Source organism: Corticium candelabrum, chromosome 17 (genome assembly GCF_963422355.1).
Source record: "Corticium candelabrum chromosome 17, ooCorCand1.1, whole genome shotgun sequence".
In the NCBI taxonomy this organism is placed as follows: domain Eukaryota; kingdom Metazoa; phylum Porifera; class Homoscleromorpha; order Homosclerophorida; family Plakinidae; genus Corticium; species Corticium candelabrum.
Window position 1 is genome coordinate 1,700,094 of NC_085101.1, and position 20,781 is coordinate 1,720,874.

The window sequence follows — 20,781 nt, forward strand, 5'->3', positions numbered from 1 at the left end:
TGCAGGCTGGTTTTGCATTTTTGGAAGCTGGCTCAGTTCGATCTAAAAATACCACCAGCATTCTCTTCAAGAACTTTATGGATGCTGTTTGTGGTTGTGTTGCATATTGGGCATTTGGATATGCATTTGCTTTTGGAGGAGGCAATTCATTTATTGGAACTAACCACTTTTTTCTTTCGGGAATTGGGCTTTATGGTCAAGAGTTAGTTGAATGGTTTGTTCATTATGTTTATGTTATCACCGCAGCCACAATTGTGAGTGGGGCCATGGCAGAGAGAACACAAATGAAGGGCTATTTTATATTTACAGTTTTATGTACAGGTACAGATATTAACACTGTGTGTATGTGTGTGTTTGTGTGTGTGTGTGTGTGTGTGTGTGTGTGTGTGTGTGTGTGTGTGTGTGTGTGTGTGTGTGTGTGTGTGTGTGTGTGTGTGTGTGTGTGTGTGTGTGTGTGTGTGTGTGTGTGTGTGTGTGTGTGTGTGTGTGTGTGTGTGTGTGGTGTGTGTGTGTGTGTGTGTGTGTGGTGTGTGTGTGTGTGTGTGTGTGGTGTGTGTGTGTGTGTGTGGGTGTGTGGGTGGGTGTGTGGGTGTGTGGGTGTGTGGGTGCATGTGTGTGTGTGTGTGCATGTGCGTGTGCATGTGCATGTTTGTGCACGCATGTGTGTCTGCCTGTGTACGTGCATGCGAGCGTGTGTGTAGGTTCTGTGTATATCCTGTAGGATGGGTGCAACCAGTTATAGCTCACTGGGCTTGGGCACCACAAGGATGGCTATATTCTGGGATTTTTTATGAACACCATAATGTGACAGTTCGCTATGTGGTATGTCAACTAGGTTGTAGTGGTGTTTGAAAAGTTTAGAAATTTGTTGATGTTGTAGGATTTTGCTGGAAGCAGTGTCATTCATGTCGTCGGAGGAGCATCTGCTCTCGTTGGTGCTGCAGTAGTTGGTGCACGTAGGGGTCGTTTTGATGAGAGGGGAAGGTCAATTATGATATCTTCAAATACAACAACAGTGAGTGTTTTATGCTAATGTATGTGTATGTGCATACATTTTGTGTGTGTGTGTGTGTGTGTGTGTGTGTGTGTGTGTGTGTGTGTGTGTGTGTGTGTGCTGTGGCTCAATTGGTTAGAGAGTGCATTTAGAGAATGGAAACATCCGGGACCTTGCAGGGTTGCAAGTCCCAGTGATGGCGAGCTATGGCATAATTTCCTTGGGCAAGAAAGTTACACACAGTTGCCTCTCTCGACTCAGGAGTAAAAATAAGTACCTGGTCTTTGACTGGGGTGGCAAAGACATTCGACTGCAACAAAGTCCATCATCCACTGGGTTTTGGGTGGGACTTCGGGTGCCCATACCACAGTTGGCGTCGCAGTCGGTGCTCCTGCGAGCACCTGGCCAGGCTCCAGGAGATTGCTTAGCACGACCCATATCTCCTACTTAGTGCACAGGAACCCAGCCATCTGTCTGGGGCATTACCATTTTTATTGGCAGCTCTTTATCCATTTGCCATTTTTGCTATTGTGTGTATGTGTGTGTGTGTGTGTGTGTGTGTGTGTGTGTGTGTGTGTGTGTGTGTGTGTGTGTGTGTGTGTGTGTGTGTGTGTGTGTTGTGTGTGTGTGTGTGTGTGTGTGTGTGTGTGTGTGTGTGTGTGTGTGTGTTGTGTGTGTGTGTGTGTGTGTGTGTGTGTGTGTGTGTGTGTGTGTGTGTGTGTGTGTGTGCGCGCGCTTTGGCTCAACTGGTTAGAGAGTGCGTTTGGAGAACAGAAACATCCTGGACCTTGCAGGGTTGCAAGTTTAAGTCCCAGTGATGGCGATCTATGGCATAATTTCCTTGCGCAAGAAACTTACACACAATTGCCTTTCTCGACTCATGAGTATAAATGAGTACCTGGTGTTTGACTGTGGTGGCAAAGACCTCTGACTGCGACAAAGTCCATCAGCCACTGCAGGTTCGGATGGAACTTCGGGTGCCCACACCACAATTGGCGTCGCAGTCGGTGCTCAAGCGAGCACCTGGCCAGGCTCCAGGAAATTGCTTAGCACCGTTCGTAGCTCCTACTTAATGCACAGGAACCCAGCCATCTGGCTGGTTGCCATTACCGTTTAACAGGAGCTCCTTATCCATTTGCCGTTTTTGTCAGTGTGTATGTGTGTATGTGTGTGTGTGTGTGTGTGTGTGTGTGTGTGTGTGTGTGTGTGTGTGTGTGTGTGTGTGTGTGTGTGTGTGTGTGTGTGTGTGTGTGTGTGTGTGTGTGTGTGTGTGTGTGTGTGTGTGTGTGTGTGTGTGTGTGTGGTGTGTGTGTGTGTGTGTGTGTGTGTGTGTGTGTGTGTGTGTGTGTGTGTGGTGTGTGTGTGTCTGTCTGTCTGTCTGTCTGTCTGTCTGTCTGTCTGTCTGTCTGTGTTTGTGTGTGTGTCTGTGTGTCTGTCTGTCTGTCTGTCTGTTTGTGTGTGTGTGTCTGTGTGTGTTTGTGCGTGCGTGCTTGCATGTGTATTGTCCATATAAGACATGAAGAGATTGAGGGAAGAGATGGTGAAAGAGGGGAATGAAGGAATGCGCTTTATATGTTGGTGTTAGAAGAATTCTATCTAGTAACTGTATTCAATAGCATAGGTTGGAATTTATTGTGTGCTACCTCTAGCTAGTTAGGTATTATATGAAAAACAATTGACTTGCAGAAATGACCACAAATAAGTAGCTAACTGATTGACCGTATGTACTTGATAATCTGTTGTGAAACAGGTGCAATTTCCTAAGATGTGAGCTACAACAAATTATGAATCATGGGTTATATTCCAGCAATTTTGGAAATACACCTCTTTGCATGCCCACAAACTGTTGTGAACTGGAATTTGCAAATTGAAATGTTCATGAGTGCGGTTGCTATGTATACTAACAGAGTCCATTTCAACATTTAGTGTCGTGTGGTAAAATTCCCAAATCACCCGATCTGAATATGTAACTGTGGTACTGATACTATTACTCTGCAATTGAACATGAAGAGGTGGACACGCGTTGGTGTATTCAAATAGTCCGTCCAAATGATACTCAGATAGGGTAGAACAAGCAGTTTCTGAAGTATTATATATCTAAACAGATCAAGTGTGGCATGATTGCCCATCTACGTGCACACATGGCTCATTCTAATCTAGCAAAAATGATCACACTAATTCAATTTGTATTAGGGGGTGGGGGTGGCATCCAATTGGTATAGTTTTCACTGACATCTTCAGAGTTCCAAGTGAAGATTTTTTCGCTTTCAGAGCTTGAAGATATGTCCGCACCTACTTTTGTCAGTATATAGCATATATCATTTCTGCAGCTATACTAAGAATGCCCTCACCAGCTTGTAATTGAGTGATTATATTGTTCTTAGCAGACATCATTGAGTAAAGTTACGCTAATTTAGTTTCCTGTTTTCTTACTATAGGCAGATTAATCTGTCAAAGTCCCTTTCCACAATTTCCACTGTTGGGATGAACTCTATAGTGAGTGTGCAGATATGCAATAGACTAACCCACCATCCTGTTCTCCGCACTGGTAGATTAGCTATTAGTATGAAAATTAGCAGCCAGACGAATTCTCATTCAGAGTTACATCCTGTTCAATTATATCCCGTTCTGAGAAATAAATTAGAATAGGATACTCATGAAATCCTATACTATAATATGCGAACGCTCAGGAACGCCCACTTCCGTCTGTCCATATGTCCACGTGTCTGTCTGTCTGTAACGCGTCGATCAACACCACGTCGTGTCGATCTCGGATTGTGCATTGTAGGTGACCATGCAGCAGCTACTGGAGCGCTGGTGTGACAAAAAGTATACATTTTGGATTAGGGACACGTCTTTGCCTGTTGCTGGACTGTGCTGTTGCAGGTGAAGGCATAGGATGTGTAATCCTCTTGCAGCCGCCGACGCTAGACAGCCGCTATAACAGATAGACCGCTGAACTTCAACTGCCGGTTGAGTCCAAGTGCCAGCGTATTTGCTATTTGAACAGTGCGTGATGGTTATACAGTCAAGGCTCCGTCAGGACCTATTTCCAAGCTTGATGCTGATTGGTTCATTTCAGTCCTCCTTGATCTTACTGCTGATGTTGCAATATGGGTCACATCTTCAGACTTGTCAGGCTCCGTGGTAGCTGTTTAGTCTCTAAATCATTCTAATTGCTAGTTTACTGCCCGCTAGGTATGAAAGTAAACATGGCCAACAAAACCTTGCAAAATTTTTTGTCTTCCAAAAGGTTATAGAAATAGAAAGAAATAGGGAAAGTGCATCCCTCTCTAGGGTGTACAACTAATGAGCTTTACTGAATAGTACAATTTACAAGTAGTGATGTGCCTCGAAATTCTAATACCTTGCTCCCGCCCACTGTCCTGACAGTGCGGTATTTCTCTCTCAGAATATTTGTAGTAAGACCAATAAGCTGTAGCCCAAGTTAATTCGTGCGCTGTTCATGAAGTCAGGGCTGTAAGAAATTTCTTGAGAAACATTCTCGAGATTAGCATCTGTATACAGGAGCGTAGGAAGCAAAAAGTGACTGGTCTGGCCCAACGCGCATTAATGGGTGGGGCAACGTTACGCACGCTAGTAGATGGTAGGGCAACACTATATATCAGAGTTTACATATCTCGGGAACATTGATAGTCTCGACTCCATGTCACATCTAGAGATGTATTTTACAAGCACAATCACCAATATATTACTTATTCGATCGGCTATACCTGTAAAATGGAAGTTGATGCTATTGAGCATCTGGCGAAAGTGGTCTTTTTGAATATTGGTCCGGCCATGCGGGACCGCATTCTACGCCTGTGGTATACAAGATTGATGAATTGCTATAGCTAACTTCCACTAATTGTTCTGCTGCCATCTTTGGAATGATCTTCACCAAGTCCTAGATCAGTAATGACTGCTGCGACTGGCCCCCAATTGTATACCGGTAACTTGGCAATTAATAAGGGTTTGCTAGGGTTATGTAAGGGGTCTGGCGTGTTTCAGGGTTTTGAAGAATTACGGTGGGTAATGGACTGCACTACAAACTCGTGCCGTAGTTCAGTTGAGAGCATTCCATCTGCCCGTTTCTCTGTTGTAGATGAGTTTACAGATGGAGAGGGTCACAATGTAAACTTCAAAATGCTGGCAGCGCTTCTTGCAACTGAACTGTACAGCAGAAGGCGTGGTTCAAATTGTGTGGAGTTTCAAGCTTTGTGGTTTTAAGTAGGGAGGCCCATAAACCCCCACAAAACACCTATTAATCTGACTGGTTTTTTGTTGGATTCCCTGTGAGACAGACAGCCAGACAGCCACATAAACATAAATAGTTGTAGGTAGAACCAAGCCTTATTGGCGTTGGTAGTATTTTGTTGCTTTACTTAGATGGTGTATAATAGTTCAATGTTTGAAAATATATGTATTGACAGACAGACAGACAGACAGACAGACAGACAGACATCTGGAGAAAGAGATTCTCAACTCAACTTCAGAAATGCAACGCAAAGGTCATCATGAGAAAACTCTCAGCTCTGACAAATGACATTGACTGTACTGTAGATTGCTCTACCCAGTTTTTCAGCAACTAAGTTGGCTTCGGGTAGTCTGCATTGTTCTGTTTTAAGTGTTACATGTTATTTGACAGACAGACAGACAGACAGACAGCTCTTATATATATATATATATATATATATATATATATATATATATATATATATATATATATATATATGGTTGGTACCTTTGATGTACTGCCATGTTTGTTGAATTTTATTTTGTCTGAGCTGAGTAGTATGTTGAGAATATCTGAGAGTGACTTTGCAATATGCTGTTTGTGTGGAGTCAGTTGTTGAGGAGTGTAACGTTGAGTGGAATATGAAATGCATTCTTGCTAGGTAAACTAAGCATAATAATAGCACTGATGTAATAGTGACGTGATATTGTAAAACATTTATACCATTGTGAATATGGCATTCAATTATGAACTGTTATGTGTTAGCCTCGTCCCCAGACTCACGTGAGCTAGTCAGTGTCCGGTTCCTGTATGACACTTATCTTCCTGTGTGGACGAGGCTATTATGTGTATAGTAAAACTACCGAGTATTTAATTGAAGTAAAGTGTGTGTGTTTTGTTGTAGATGTCTACACTTGGAGGGTTCATTATTTTATTTGGCTTTTTTGCATTTAACCTGCTTTCTATTGGTGACCTTTCCAAACCAAATGGTGGTGGTGCACTTGGTCTTATTGCGGTCAACTGCATAATGGCAGCTTCTGGTGGTAGCCTTAGTTCTCTCATATATAGACGATTTAGCGATAAGTTGAAACAACAATGGAGTCTTGTGTCTGCAATCAATGGCTCATTAGTTGGATTGGTAGGTTGATTCAATGTCATGTGTATTATTGTATGGGTTTTGTTTTTATCTTTACGTAGGTTTCTATAAGCGCCTGTGCCAACAGTGTGTATTCTTATTGTGCTTTTGCTATTGGGGTAATATCAGGTGTGGTGTACAGCTTTGTAGCAAAGTTTGTGGAAGGTAAACGACTGGATGATCCATTGGATGCTATCGCAGGTATTGTACTAGCGATACAGTAGAGGTTGTGAAGGTAACGTAATTATCAATTAAAACTATTCTATGATAGATCAAGATACATGTAGCTCTTTACATTTGTTGTTTAAGCAAATTGGCATTGTTAATTTACTTAATTGGGGAGTACTGAAAGCGCGTATGACTATAACGTGTGTGTGTACGTGCGTGCGTGCGTGCGTGTGTGCGTGCGTGAGGTGGGGGCGGGGATGGGGATGGGGGTGAGGGGTGGGTGGGATGGGGATGGGAGGATGGGGATGGGAGGAAGGGGATGGGAGGATGGGGATGGGAGGATGGGGATGGGAGGATGGGGATGGGAGGATGGGGATGGGAGGATGGGGATGGGAGGATGGGGATGGGAGGATGGGGATGGGAGGATGGGGATGGGAGGATGGGGATGGGAGGATGGGGATGGGAGGATGGGGATGGGAGGATGGGGATGGGAGGATGGGGATGGGAGGATGGGGATGGGAGGATGGGGATGGGAGGATGGGGATGGGAGGATGGGGATGGGAGGATGGGGATGGGAGGATGGGGTGGGGATGGAAGGATGGGGTGGGGATGGAAGGATGGGGTGGGGATGGAAGGATGGGGTGGGGATGGAAGGATGGGGTGGGGATGGAAGGATGGGGTGGGGTGGGGATGGGAGGATGGGGTGGGGTGGGATGGGAGATGGGGGTGGGGTGGGAGATGGGGGTGGGGTGGGAGATGGGGGTGGGGTGGGAGATGGGGGTGGGGTGGGAGATGGGGGTGGGGTGGGAGATGGGGGTGGGGTGGGAGATGGGGGTGGGGTGGGAGATGGGGGTGGGGTGGGAGATGGGGGTGGGAGATGGGGGTGGGAGATGGGGGTGGGAGATGGGGGTGGGAGATGGGGGTGGGAGATGGGGGTGGGGTGGAGATGGGAGGATGGGTGGGGTGGAGATGGGAGGATGGGTGGGGTGGAGATGGGAGGATGGGTGGGGTGGAGATGGGAGGATGGGTGGGGTGGAGATGGGAGGATGGGTGGGGTGGAGATGGGAGGATGGGTGAGGTGGAGATGGTGAGGGGGTTGGTATGTTTGTGTGTCTGTGTGTGTGTGTGTGTGTGTGTGTGTGTGTGTGTGTGTGTGTGTGTGTGTGTGTGTGTGTGTGTGTGTGTGTGTGGTGTGCGTGTGCGAAATGTTAAATGTATATATACGTAGTATATGTTTGTATATATGTGTATTTATATTTTATTTATATACAAAGAGAAATAACAATTTATGATCAGAATTGATGCTAGCTTTCCTAACTTGTGGTTTGTCTAATTGTAATCGTGTATGTTGTCGAATTAGTCAGTCATTGGAAAATGTGGTAATGAAATGGTTGATTCTACTTAAATCTTATATGGTATGTATTGGTTCAGGATTTATGTGCAAATATGAAATTGATGCAGATGGGCATAAGTGCATGGATCCGTTTGGAAATGCTCGTTTGATAATTGAATAAAATTTGCTTTCTGTAATAGCTCTTCATGTTACATGAGGTGCGGTTTATATTACTAGCGATGTATTTGCTGGCTACAGACAGTTAACACATTGATTTTTATAGTGCATTTTGGTGGTGGTGTATGTGGAATTCTGTGCGTCCCATTTCTGGATGCCAATATGGGGTTATTCTATAAAGGAAACAAAGTATCCATGTTGCTACTTGGTTGGAATTTATGTGGCCTACTTGTAATAATCGTATGGACATTGATGTGGGCTTCTCTTATATTTGGAATTATGTCGTGGCTAAATATTCTCCGAGTTACATCAGATGACGAAAGAAAAGGTTTCTTCCATTTTGTAGGGTACTGTAATTGTTACTGTTTTGTAATATGTACTGCTTAGGTCTTGATATTGTAAAACATGGAGAAAGAGCTTATCCTTATCAAGTGAATATAGAAGAGAGATCATCATCTCTCACTCTATGTGAAGCTCTTACCACTATGTATAGCGGAATGCCAACTACTCGCAATGTGAAGCACGAGAATTCATGTCACGACAAAGCGACAGCAGATGGAAACACTGCAGAAAAAGGTGCTAAAGAAGAAGCTGGTGTAGGAAGTTCCAAAGGATTACTGCATAGCAGTGATCGCGTAGAGATCGATCCAGTGTCTGTTGTGTAGCTGGTGTCAGGCTGGTGTACGGTCGGCAATACAATTATGTAACAGCTAGTATGGAGACATTAGGGTGTTGTTTGTTGACTATAGATGGTGCGATTATCTGTATATAGTAGACGTTATTCGTTAGCAGTGTTGTTATTGCTCTTGAGCTGTAGTTTGTTCTATATGTACTACCACAAGACCAAATCAAATTTATACTGCACCAGTGCTTGGTTACTATATGGTGGAAAGTTGTCCTCATGATTGAACTGTTATTCGGAAAGGATAGCTGCAGTAATATTGCTTTGTCACATTTTCAGATCTAACTGTAAATGAAATTTCTAGGTTGAACGGGACATAGTTAATTTTAATTTTATTAATTTATTGATATTAATAGCAATTGGGATGACTTAATTATGAGTGGAGTCGCAATAATTGCCACATTATAAGTATGAGAACAATTACATTCACACCATTCTTTGTACAAATTGTAATTTAATTAATTAAACACAATTTCTATTGTAACTAAAATTGATTTTTCTAAACCTGTGTCACCATCATCATGGATGGCTTTCAGAGAATTCTCTTCAATTAAACCGCTAATCAAACAGCAATATTCATAACATTGGAAATTCGCTTTATAGCCAATAAAAGGGTATATAGACAAGAGGTTGGAATCCTTGAGGGGACATTAGTCCTAGACCGCTGTTGTCTGTCAATTAAGAATAATGCAAATACTAAGAATATTGCAAAAATTAGGTACCTGAGCATGAGATTCGAGTTTTTAAATGATTTAATATACTGTATGATAATAGTTGTGTTGCGTGCGTACGTGCGTGCGTGCTTTATTGCTTGTGTTCCGTTTCTGGATGTCAACATCTGGTTATCCTGCTGCTTAATAAAGTAAACTGAGACATACCTCGAATAGTCATCTCTACGCGTAGCAAAGCATCAACTCCCACCAATCGACTCTACTTGAAGTGGTCCACATACATCATTATTGATAAGTTCTAGTTTACATTTTGACTGTTTATGTGTCAAGGATCTAGATGGTTTTCTTTCCAAATGCATCCCTCACAAAATAACAGATTTGAGGTTATAGGCAACTTGATGCCAGATACTAAGCCTCAACATTAGTGAGATGTTGCCCATTCAAATAACCCAATCGTTGATGCCATCGACTTCTGGCAGATTTTCCAAGCCCATGGAAGCACTTTCTTCACCAATTATGACTTTACACTTCAAGTGATGTAGATTTCTAGCTACAAAACCTATTCCTTGCAAAGTTTGGCCGGCCCTCTAATCAATTAAGCATCTTAATTGACCAAAGTTTACTGTATGGCCTCTTTTTACAACTTCTCTTACAGAAAACAAATTGCAGGACAATCTCGGAGGATGTAATATCATATTACTGCCTTTACTGTTACTAGCGTCGAACAGCATGTTCAGTCGTATAGTACCAACTCCCACTGCTTCAACAACATTATCTAATTCAGGGGCGGCGGAGCGAGTTGAAAGTTGAGGGGGCTGAATTTTAGGAGCAAGGCCCCGCCCACTTATATTTAGGTCACACCCACTCTGAGCGTAATATATGTAGCGGTCTATTCTTTAACGAAAGGGTAAACATTACAGAAAGCAGGAATTCTACAGCATAAAGTTGATAAAGTTGGGGGGCTCTAGCCCCCCCAGCCCCCCCGGCTCCGCCGCCCCTGTAATTTACCATCACCCAAAGCAACCTTTTCAGGAGCTGAGAATGATTGATACTCAGCGTAGTCTTCTCTTGTAGGAGTCATGTGACTATAGATGCACGTGAGTCCACCAACCATCTAACTTTAGGAACTTCACGAAACACAGGAAATGCTCCCTCACCATCACAGTCTGATTCAATTTCGTCTTTAATAACTTTTGCTCGATTTTGTACTTCGTCTTGTCGTTTTGGACAAAATCGCTGAATATGTACAGGCTCGTCACATGCAGGTCCAACACTTCGGAGATTTCCGTTCCTGCTAGTGCTGAATCACATAAATCTACAGACTTCGCTTCCTGACTATTGAGATTTCTCTCACGACAGATTATTTGCTGCTGAACAAAATCCATCTTCAAATTGTCTGCACGTGCTTCAAGAGCAGTGACTAACGTGGAGAAAGATGAAGGTCAACTTCCAAGTAGAGTAACTACTCGATCTTCTTCAGAAATTGATGCACCAATTAATTGAGTTAAGTTTATCTGTCAGTTGCTTCATTTCGTTTAGATGGCTGTCAATTGAATTGCAGTCACTCATTTCCTTTCGAAAATACTGTTTCTTAAGGAAGAGTTTATTAGCTAGAATTTCTCCCTCAAAATGCTGCCTAGGAGCATCCTAGGCTTCCTTTGATTCTTCATAAGAGGTTATGAGATACAGTTGCGATGTACTGACGGACATAACAATAATCGAAAATGCCTTTTGCGACTCAATTTGATGCTTAGCTCGTTGTTCACCAGTTGCATTTTGCGGAAGCACTACATTTACTGATCCACCAACGTACTTCAACAAGTGTTTCGCAAGCAGTTGATGCCTCAACTGCAATTTCCATGTGATCCAGTTACCTCCATCTAACTTATCAATAGTCCATTTTTCATCCATAGCTCACCTTGCGAGAAATCTCAACGTTCTTTTCCTGGTTCAAACCGTCGAGTTCCGAACTCTGTTCAGCAGGCACCAACTGACTCGCTCTCTAGCTATACTTCAGTACTTGAAACTGCGCAGTGGAAACCGCGCTGGGCGCATAACCTATTGGCTCAACTCGGTTAAAGAACAATTATTGTATTCACTAAAGTGCGAGCAACCATACATGTGACTGTAAAACACCAGCTATAGAAAATTCTAAAATGCGCATTCGCAGTACAAAGATCTAAAGAGTTGTATAATTAATTAAGTATCTAACTATGCTAATTAGTTTCCAACAGACGACGACGTGGAAAGAGGCGAGCGTTCCGTCGTCCAGACGATTGCCCGGATGCATTTGCGATCCTAATGACAGATTGCTGGGCCGAAAGAGGTCCGGAACGACCGCCGTTTAACTAAGTTGTCAGCTGTCCGGAAAACATGTATGTTGAAGATGCATGTTAGAGTGACTGCACGACCATTATGAATGTTTCAGATTAGATAGCTAGAGTAACGTGTACGAGAAGTAGGAGTTTTAGTCGTGAGAAAATGTTATTAGGAGACGGTTGTTTAGACAAGTGTACACGGTTATCTACTCTAGCTCACACTATATACATAGATGAGATATCAATGCATTGGGTGGTCATGAATCGTCTCCAATCAATCAATATCAACTGCCGAATGTTAAGTGTTAAACTGCCAATGGATCTAGAGGTCGAGGAGGAGGCAACTTTGATGATGTCTCTGGCTCACCTTGCACTCCCTCGTGTTTGGTGTGTGCATTGAACGAAAGCCATTCCTTATTGTAATGCAATTTCACGGTCTTCTTAAAGAAAATCACTACATTCCCTGCACTTTAACGCGACTGTTGCATCCAGAAGGGTCTAAAGAGATTATCACATCAGATGACCTCACTCACATGTTGTATGTGGTGTGTGATGCTCTTGAGTATTTGCATGGAAGAAGAATTCTGCACAATGATTTGAAAGCAGATAACATTGTGATTGAGGGGCAACATGATGGTCAATTGTCACCAGTTATAGTTGATTTTGGGTAAGCCTGTACATTTGAAAATGCTATTTATCTTCATGTTGATAAATGCAAACAGCAACAGTTTATAAAGAGATATAAACAAATTGCTCCAGAAGGGTAAAATGAAACAGTCAGAATAATCTGATATATTTTCATTTGGCATGGTCATGAGTGAAGTGGCTAGATATGAACAATACTGGTTTTTGCAGAATTTAGCCACAATGTGTACGGCAAGATGGGAATAAGGCCATCTCTAACTTTTATTAGACACAAACCAAAGTCAAAATAGTAAATTTACTCTACTGAATAATAAACGATGCTTAGACTGTCTCTGTATTTATAAATCTATGTTGTATTTTGGCGTTATTAGATTGACAGTGCTCAGTTTTGATGCTACTTGTCGAATATGTGGAGCCTGAAAATCCTTGAGCTCAGTCGGTAAAATTACTCTGTATTGGGGATGGGATATTGCTGCAACTTCATAACTGTAGTAGTGATCATTGAAACATCAAGTACTCAGGACTTGAACCACAAGATATACGCGTGAATTCTCAGTTATTATATAAAGCTCGTGTGACCAGTTCAAGTACCTAATCGTTGTGTTAACTGAACGTATTATCTTATGATAGGCCGTCATGTTTAGCTTCTCTGTCAGCAGTTTCTCTTGTCAAATTCATCGGTTTAGAGCACTCATCTTCACCAGCTGCTCACTTAACATTTTTGTAGACAAGAAATCCTAGTAAGCAAATGTTTGGCAAATGTTAGTGTGTGTTGGTGTCGTACTAATTAATTATCGCATTGTTTTGGAGGCTAGCAACGAGAAACCTGCTGCTCACTTGTGCAGCTCGGGCAGCAACTACTACAGCTCTGCTGTGTAGTGATCGAAACTCGATGGTATGAGAGCAGTGGTTCCGTCTGGTCTCCTTTCTTTACGGTGGCATGCAGTACAGCAACAGTGTTGTCACTATTTCCAACGATAGTCTTTACTACGTTTAAGCACAAATGGAATATTATCACTCTAGGAGCTCAACTTACCGCAATGCTGGTTTTCTCATCAGATTGAATGGTGCTCGTCGTGCTCGTGCTTATTGGTACAACTGGAAATCTTGTCGTCGATCTCAGGGTTATGGAAACTGTCATTGTGGTGACATTATGGTGGATCCAAACAATTCTTTTTGGCTGTCTACAACACAGGCTTCTGTTATACGGGATACTGCAGATGGTGAACAAATTACTGAACGGTCTAAAATTCGAGGTTGTCATATGGATGTTCAACCACAAATAAACGTTCTGTTGCTATTGACCGTAGCTTTAACTCATCTAGTGATATTGCCTTGAATGGTCTTTCCTTAGCTGCTCGTCTAAATTATGCTAATTCAATCGACATACCGACTTTTTGATGCTGTGATGAATGAGGTGATGACTCTCCCAGTCTTCACTGTTGTTCACATTCTCAAATCGGTTCGTCCTTTGGTAGCTGACGTACTTTCCGGGAATTTCGTTTGTGTGTCAATCATAGTATGCTGGGCATGGTGAGACTGTTTGCTTTTGCAAATCTGTTCTTCGTGTGCCTCATCGGGGTGAGAAGACGAGACGTCATGTTATCAAAAAATCTATTTCTGTCACGTATTAAGCAATGGCAAAATGGAGATATAGTCTCATTGTGGTTAGAAGCTCGTATTGATGCTTCTCGTCTTGACAACAAGAGTTTCACATCTGTTGATGTTGGAGAAAGCACTGCACGTCGAGCCATCAGACTGGCTCGTGAAGGTTGTTACAGTGACGCTGTTCTCTCTCTTTCCTCAGAGGGTTGTGCAGATCATAAAAACTCTGCTGCATATGAAGAACTTTTATTTCGTCATCCAGACTGTCAATTTCCTGACTGTTCTTATGACACACCACCTTCGTTAGTGGTAGAGAATAAAGATGTTCTATCAAGTCTTCACGCATTTCCAAAAGGTTCAAGTCCTGGTGCTTCACAGTTGAGGGCGCAACATCTGTTGGATGCAATTTGTGGTACCATAGCCCCAGCAGCTCAATCCTGCCTTGACAGTCTCACCGATTTTATGAACAATCTGCTTGCAGGAAAATTACCTACATGTATTGCTCCTTGGCTAGTAGGTGCCTCTCTTACAGCTCTGAAAAAGAAGAATGGTGGGTACAGACCCATTGCAGTTGGTGAAACAATTTGTCGCCTTGCAAGTCGTGTGTTGTGCTGCCACTAAACCTCGTCTTCAAGAACTATTACTACCATATGGTCAAATAGGAGTAGCAGTAAAAGGCGCTTTGGAAGCTGCTGTCCACACGGGGAGATGGTTCATTAGTTGCCATTCTTCAGAGGAAGATCTCTGCTGTTTAAAAGTGGACATGAAGAACGCGTTCAATGAATGCAACAGACTATCTTTTCTTCATCGCCTACATAAAGAATTGCCTGATATATATCCTTGGGTTTCTTGGTCTTATCATTGCTCTGGAGAATTGCGCTTTGGTACCCACCGTATTCTTTCCAAATCTGGTGTTCAACAAGGTGATCCATTGGGTCCACTGTTATTCAGCCTAGTGCTTTTAGATCTCCTAGATGAGATTGGCAACCAAATTTCTGATCTGCGCTTACAAATTTGGTATTTGGACGATGGAACATTGAATGGCACAAGATCATCGATTGCTTCACTGCTTGATTCGTTACAATCAACAGGTCCAAAATATGGCTTTTACCTGAACTTGAACAAGTGTGACGGTGACCAAAAATTTCCAGAAATTCCTTCACAAGTCCAACGTGTTATGCAAGTAGAAGGTGGTGCAGATTTATTGGGCTCACCCATTTATGGATCTGAACAGTATTATGACGCAGTTTTCCAAAAACACATTAACACGGTAACGAAAGCTCAAAACCATCTCATAGATAATAATAATCCTCAGATTGAATTTCATCTTCTGCGCAGTTGTTTATCTCTTTCTAAGATCAACCATCTTCTTCACACTGTTTCCCCAGGAAAGCAACACAGAAACGCTATCTTTTCGATCAATGCTTGCTACATTTACTAGAAATTTTGTCTCACTCGTCCCTTTCGGACGAAGCGTGGTGTCAAGCATCTCTGCCAATCACTCTTGGAGATCTAGGATTACGTAAAGCACAAAGTGTCTCTTCTCTTGCATTTATTGGTAGTTGTAATTCTAGTCGAGATCTAGTCAAACGCCTCCTTTCTACTTCTGCTACTAAAGAATCTTCGATACTTCTTTTGGATTGTGAGATGAGTTCCAAAGCAACCTTTCTTCAGGAATTTGGGAGTCTTACATCAGACACTAATATTGACTCGGTATCTCAACGTTCATTGCAAAAGCAAGTGGATACACGGAAGTTTGATTCATTGAAACAGTCTTCAACTATTCGTGACCAAGCTAGACTAAACGCAATATCTGAACCACATGCAGGGGCATGGCGCACAGCCATTCCCAACCCAAATCTCGGGCTTGCTATGTCCAGGCATGAGTTCACTGTTGCTCTACGACTTCGGCTGGGTATTCCTCTTTTCCGTCTCATCCAAACGCTGTACGCTGCCCATGTGGTCAATTGATTGACAAGTTTGGTGATCATCTTCTCGGCTGTCGTAAGAACTCGTTGAGATCAAAACGTCACGATGCTTTGAGGGACTCCATCTATAATGCGCTGTTGATAGATGACAAAGGGACTTTACTAGAACAGAGATTTTCGTCACAAAATAACAATCGCCCTGGTGATGTTTACCATCCCAACTTTCTGTTTGGACGTCCTGCCTATTTTGACCTTACCATCCGTAACACAGTCCAATTGAAATTTGTTGCCAGCAGTGCAAATTCTGCCGGTTCAGCTGCAGCAGCAGGTGAACTTGAAAAAGATCTCAAGTACGAAGAAGCAGTCGCTGACAGTGGTGTCTTGTTCTTAATTCCCACTAGCAGTGGAAACGTATGGGGTTATTGGACTCCTGCTAGTCTGAATACTATTAAAACTATTGCGTCTAAAGTAGTGACTGCGACTAGCATTCTATTTACACAAGCGTTTTCTAATTTAATGCAACAGTTGTCTGTTAATTTGTGGAAATTTAATGCTCGTATGATACAAAGTAGATTAATGTTAGATGCTGATGTAATTGCTTGGGATTTGCCGGTTTTGTCTGTTAGTAGTTTGTCATAAAATATAATATTATTTCTCTCTCTCTCTCTCTCTCTCTCTCTCTCTCTCTATATATATATATATATATATATATTCATGTGTGTGTGTGTGTGTGTGTGTGTGTGTGTGTGTGTGTGTGTGTGTGTGTGTGTGTGTGTGTGTGTGTGTGTGTGTGTGTGTGTGTGTGTGTGTGTGTGTGTGTGTGTGTGTGTGTGTGTGTGTGTGTGTGTGTGTGTGTGTGTGTGTGTGTGTGTACAGTAGAATGCTAGCCAGATGCACCATTGGCACACTATCTTACAACAGTCTCAGCCAATCTCCTTTTGCTAAAGTAGCAAGACTATTACAAAAGCAAGTAACCGCGATTGCATCGATGTATACTGCCGTTCTATTCTAGCCGTAACTCTAGTACGCACTATTGGTTACAAACATTTAGGCAACAACAACAAGTATATAAAAAGAAGTATACAAATTGTGTGACTGTTTCTTCAAGTGTTTAAAATCGTCCCACCATAAAAATATGTTTTAACCGACTTGCTGTCTCGTCGGTACAATCCGGACAACGAGATTATTACAATTTTATCTGGACGTCTGGTTACTGACGGGCAGTGCTGTGTCCTGCGGAAATAGTAAACAGTTATAGAGCTCATTACGACAATTTTATTGTTTGAAGGTGCAGTGGCGGATCCAGGGTTTTACTGAGGGGGTGGCGCAGTAATAATTTCTACTTATGACATCACTAAGAATCAACTAAATTTGCTAGAAGCGTCGACTGACTCCATCCTTACGCCGCTTGTCTGGGGAAATTCTTTGAAGGCATGGGAGTATGACAAGATGGTGTCCTGATCCAGATTTTATCATCATCTGACAATCTTTCGCCTAATAGAAAGGCATCTACGACTTGAAGGTAGTTCCGTTTATGTCCATTTAGTTTATGTCCAGAAGATTCATTCTGATCGAATGGCATACGCTTCGCAGGAAATTCATTGCTGTTTCCATAGTTGCAACAAACTGCGCTGGTCTGCGGCTCGAAGTTTCGGCAAGGTTCTGGACATATATAATTACTTTGCAAAGTAACTCAATATGCTAGAACTTTACAGATGTGGAAACGGAAACACCTACTTAGGAGTTCGTAGTAGTAGCCTCGAAATACAGACAAAGGACGACCTCATTTATTCATGATCGCTGATTCATAATATGATAACTAGCCTACAATATTAGAATTAGCTATCTGATAATCTTAGACTCTATTACAACTGGAAAAAGTGTACCAAGTTTCTATGAAGAGTTCTAATCCGAGGGGGAAGGCGAGCCGCCGGGCTCGCCGTGTGCTGGATCCGCCACTGCCAGGTGTATTAAAATGATGTCGCACTCTAAGAAACCGGTGCATGCACGCGCATGAAAGCCAAATATTTGATATAACAGCAACAGGAAAGGAGAGGAGGGAAAGAAGGAGAAAAAGATCCGAAGAAAAAGGTACGTGTGTACATGAAATACTGAAATCGACCAATAAAAGCTCTTACCTTAATTAGTGGCTAAATGCACGAATTATACATCACCTTTGTGATAACTACACTGATATAGATGGCTGTGTGTCGCATTATAGGCTTGCTAATGCTACAACAGCTAATAACTTAAACTAAAGAATTCGATGTAAATTTTGATTTGCCAAGTTAAATTGTAGCGATTTGGCGAGATATTACTAGTATGCAGAAATGGCGTCTGTCGTGCTTGATCACGTGTACCTTGTGCTGCTGATTCTCGTCAACGGCAACTTGGACAAACATTACACCAATGTATATATGTTTGTATTATTATGGAAAAGTGGGAAGCAGCGGATAGAAACTGTCGGTGTTCTAGAAGAAAAGTTCTAGCGATATTCCTACTATGCAGTTTTGCGCGGCTTGCGCAAGATGACAAAATCGTTCGCAAATATGATATAACTAAACGGTGCACGAGAAGGTAATGCCGAAACGTTATATTTTACCAGCGGAAGTGACTCCATGTAATCGAAACGTCAAAATTCGATCATTTGGTAGAATTTTTAAAAGCTGACATGACGTAATAATAATCAGAAACTTTGGGATATGATTGTATGCGTTGTGGAAAACATTCAATGTAAATTTTGATTTGTCAAGTTGAATAGTAGCGATTTGCCGAGACATAACTAGTATGCATAAAATGGCGTCTGTCGTGCTTGACCACGTGTAGTTTGCGCTGCTGACTCTCGTCAACGGGAGCCTGGACAAACATTGAACAAGCTCAGAAATGTTTGCCTTACTGTGGAAAAGTGCGAAACAACAAAAGCAAACTGGCTGTGTTCTGGAAGAAAAGTTGTAGCGATATTCCTACTATGCAGAGAGCTAGTGTCACGTGGTCACGTGCACTGACTGTCTTGCATAGCTATAGAGAAGCTTGATTATAGCTATATAGAAGCTTGATTTCTGGACTGGTGTAGCAACTTCATGTTTGTTTGTAAGTAGAATAGAGCTGCTTCTAACATGAATCAAACATAGACTAACCGGATGTAGCACGTATTCCTAGTTACCAGAAAGATTCCTGTTTTGCAGGAATTACCAGAAAAAAAGATGAACAGGTCCCTTTTAAGGGTTGCAACGTAGAACGACGTAGTGCTGAAGAACTACCCTTACGAGCCGGGTTTCTCATCATTTCAGGAAGGAGACTGGATGCCCCCGATAGACTCAATTTGAAGAACGTTGCGTTACATGGACTTCATCTCAAAGCGTAGTTTTGTTTTCTCTTAATAAAGGTACATGTACATTCCGTCGTCTAGCGCTACGCCCCCGCAAACTTGATTGCATGGTCTACGCAATCGAGATGGAAGGTTGGGCTGAGAATATCAGACAAAGTTGGATATCAGAGCGTAGTCACCGTTACAACTAGGGAAAACGTACGGGAGCGATTTTGCAATTTCGTTGTTGAAGCATAGTTTGGGTAGACTCGACCAAGTCTCTCTCTCAGCCCTCGTCATTCCTGCTCTGCTGTTGTCTCTGCTGTTTTTTTTACTTTCGCGATAATCTCGAGATTGTTAGAAACCGCTAGGTGTGGCATTTCAGTTTATCAAATTATCTAAGCCGTTCCTACAAAGGAAGCGGAAGGATAATGCTTTTGTATATCAAAGACAAACGGGTAGAGCAATGGTTAGTATCCAATTACCTTGTAAGATCAACGGATCAGCAACTGGAACCATTTAGTTATGTTGATTGGTGTAACATGGTCCAACTGGAGCAGCTCTTAGTGCTCCAATGAGGACACCTGGTGTGACTTCTACTTCATTACTCACTCCCAAGTTCACACTTGCCGGGAATAAACAGTAGTGTAAAGCCAGTATAACAGTCAAGGACACAATGAATGGCAGATCGTTACTGCACTCAAGTGAGCATTATAGGTATAAATAGATAAACACATGATGCATGAAAATTTATTCAGAAATCTCTTTCAGCATCCCTGGTCTCCCAAAAGGTCCTGCAAATATCAAATTTACAAAGTACAATAGTTGAAAGCACTACGAGTCAAAATGCATCCAGCTATACAAACTTAGGTGAACTCATTTCTTCAGAAAACTGGTCACAGCTACTCCCTGGAGAAAAGGCACTTTCTGTGTAACTCTGTGGAGAATCTCGAAAGGTGAACTAAAAATTCAAACCTTCTTTGACTTACAAGTGCAGTAGGTACAATTGAGACATTGCATGCAAGTACCTTATCGAGATCCAAAAATGTTAATTAATTAATCGAAACACAAGTGACTTATGCCTAAGCCACACATGTAATTCGTCTTCTGGCAGGTGCAATAATGGAAGTTAACCAGGTTACTTATCTAGAATCTGCAACAACCAGAATAAAGAAGTTACTTTGACTCTATTTACAATATTGACTGTATTAATTAATCAAAGAAAATGAAATGTATTAAATCAATAAATATAACTGCGATAATCAATCGACATTTACGATAAATTAATAACATTGACTGTAGAAGTCAATCAAAACTTCCACCATTAAATATTAGCTCACCACTACATGTTAACTGAATTCACAACTGCAAATGTCCTGGATTGTTCTCGATTATTGATTAATTAATACTCTGCCACCTAGCTGCAGAAACAGTAATAAAAATAATGAGTTGAATGTTGCGCGGTTCTCCTTCTTCCCAGTGTCTTTCCAGGCTAGTGTGCCACGAGTTGGTCCGAAGGGAATTCTTTCTTGCGTAGTTACGGAACGGCCACAAATTATTCGGGACATAATCCGGCACCCG

The 20,781-nt window shown here is 42.2% G+C and overlaps 1 protein-coding gene across 1 annotated transcript; it reads left to right on the top strand.

The window, feature by feature from the left end:
- Positions 1 to 19: 19 nt before the first annotated feature.
- Positions 20 to 8,897, top strand: LOC134193323 (putative ammonium transporter 1). The gene is made up of 7 exons (XM_062662151.1): positions 20 to 321; positions 722 to 822; positions 881 to 1,015; positions 6,136 to 6,369; positions 6,429 to 6,567; positions 8,151 to 8,372; positions 8,432 to 8,897. The coding sequence occupies exons 1-7, from the start codon at positions 78 to 80 to the stop codon at positions 8,707 to 8,709; spliced, it is 1,353 nt and encodes a 450-aa protein (XP_062518135.1). The 5' UTR covers positions 20 to 77; the 3' UTR covers positions 8,710 to 8,897.
- Positions 8,898 to 20,781: the final 11,884 nt, after the last annotated feature.

Bases quoted from the DNA above. Each gene is read 5' to 3' on its own strand.
- LOC134193323 (XM_062662151.1), top strand. From the start codon at position 78: ATGGATGCTGTTTGTGGTTGTGTTGCATATTGGGCATTTGGATATGCA. The intron at 322-721 runs GTACAGATATTA...TATATCCTGTAG, and splicing joins ATTTACAGTTTTATGTACAG to GATGGGTGCAACCAGTTATA. The intron at 8,373-8,431 runs GTTTCTTCCATT...TGTACTGCTTAG, and splicing joins ATCAGATGACGAAAGAAAAG to GTCTTGATATTGTAAAACAT.